Source organism: Atta cephalotes (assembly GCF_000143395.1).
Source record: "Atta cephalotes unplaced genomic scaffold scaffold00051, whole genome shotgun sequence".
NCBI classification, from domain to species: Eukaryota; Metazoa; Arthropoda; class Insecta; order Hymenoptera; family Formicidae; genus Atta; species Atta cephalotes.
The window spans coordinates 199,344-201,385 of NW_012130115.1; the positions used below are offsets into that span (position 1 = coordinate 199,344).

General features: G+C 39.8%; 1 protein-coding gene across 1 annotated transcript in view; it reads right to left on the reverse strand.

The window, feature by feature from the left end:
- The window catches only part of LOC105622957 (AT-rich interactive domain-containing protein 2), a 115,533-nt gene that overhangs the window by 40,429 nt on the left and 73,062 nt on the right, over nucleotides 1–2,042 (reverse strand). Inside the window, exon 4 of the mRNA XM_012204363.1 lies at nucleotides 1,805–1,956. Within this exon, the coding sequence (XP_012059753.1) occupies nucleotides 1,805–1,956 (152 nt within the window). The remainder of the gene's footprint in view (nucleotides 1–1,804; nucleotides 1,957–2,042) is intronic.

Consider the following 2,042-nt stretch of genomic DNA (forward strand, 5'->3'; position numbering starts at 1 on the left):
TTAATTTAATTATATATATATATATATATATATATATATATACAGGATATCCCAAATCTGATGATAAATATTTTAAAGATAGATTTTTTGTAACATTTTAAGAAAAGAAGTCTAATACAAAAATGCCGCGACTAAGATGGTTTTTAAATAGGAAAAATTTTAGAATTACGAATGACGGCTAGAATTTTGCGCACAGGGATGGCAACATAGTGTGAAGGTGCTTTCTCGACCTTCATGTTTTTAACAATACCAAACCAAAATCAATATCTTCACACTGATTAACACGAAATTCTAGCCCTGCCATTCATAATTTTTAAATTCTTTCCATTTGAAAGCTATCATAGCCTTCGACATCTCTATATTAGGCTTTTCATCTTAGAATATTACAAAGAATATGTCTTTAAAATATAAAGATTATACGTTTCGCAGGTTTCCTCCGTGTCCAGATCCATTCTTGGAATGTCAACGTTTCGTGAATCTTGCAGTCCACTTCATTAGGACGAGGAACAGCCTGATACTGATATCTTTAAAATATTTATCGTTAGTTATGAGACACTCTGTATGTATGTGTGATGCATGTGTACATATAACATTAGAGAATCTTAATATGTTTGAAAGAAGAATTGGTTCGAATTGAGGCAAGACAATGCAAGACTATCAGGCTCTCAAATATATTTGGTACACCCTATATGAATGTTTGTCATTATTATAGCCCATTAAATTATCTTGCATACGCCGCTCGCTCGACCCCTCCACGGCCTCCCTCTCGAACCCTCGGTGTGCACGAATGCACTCGCGGCTCCCAGCCTAGCCGGGCCACGGACTCGCATGTGCGCTCTGTTCCGCTATCTATCTCTCTATATCCCTCTCCGGCTCGATAGCCTGCCACCGCTGCTACTCTCCGAGCGGCAGCACGTCAATAACCCGTTGCCACCTTGGTCGCACAGCACGTATGTGTGTATAGTGCGCGTCTCCCGCGAAGACGGCGCGATTCGCTGCAAAGCACGACAGAAAGGAGATGCTCCGATTTAATTCATTCCTTACATGCAAAGTTTCATGATAAACAATTCCGGTGGTATCTCTGCAAATATTCAAACCACAGAAAATCTAGCCACTAGCTGACAGTGACTCGATGTTGGGAATTTATACGAGTATATTATTAATACAGCGAGCCGCTGTCAAATAACCTCTATTTTTTATAGTATATTTACAAACAAGTACAGTCGTGCAAAATTCAAACATTTCTCGTGATAAATAAAAATGGGTTTGAGAAAAATCGCAGAAGGACTTGTCAAGGGACCGAAACGTGCGATATTTTTTACGCAGAGCTGCAGGGATGATGCGGAACGAACGGGCGAAAAATTCTGACAGCCGGAAATTGCTAACGTAGCGAATTATTGAACCGTGACTCATACGGTACAAACAGAGAAAAAGGTAGAAAGAGAGAGGGGAGGGGAGAGAGGGATGAGAAGAAAGGGAAAGAATGCTGTGTACGCGCGGCGCAAAGTGACGATAAAAGAGTGACAAGGAAGAAAACAATGGTACGTACCTGACTATGCACACATGTTCACGAAATGTAGAGACGTGCACGGGGACATAAATTGGCAAAAACGATTTATCGAAATTGTCGACGTATTCGGCGAATTTGTATATTTCTCAGTAATAAAAGGACAATACATTGTCTATTCGGATATATGCAGTATGCATCAAGGGATCAATATAAAATTTGAAAATTTAATATCGAAAGTGCACTAAATATCGAAAGTGCACATTATCGTTTAGCACATTAATGTGCACAACTCACCTGCGATGTTGTGCTGATGATGGTTATAAGTAAGAGGAACGGAGTGCAGTGCTCTGGCCGACCATTTCCGATGCCTGGAGTCCTCATCATCGTCATCGGCTTGTTGACCATCTTCGCCTAGGAAGTGGACTTTCTCGTACCTGTCCAGATACCTGAAACATCAAGATATTTTAATATTTCACATGCAAAAAATAGTCAACTTTCTTAAATGATAAACTTTCTCTCTCTCTCTCTCTCT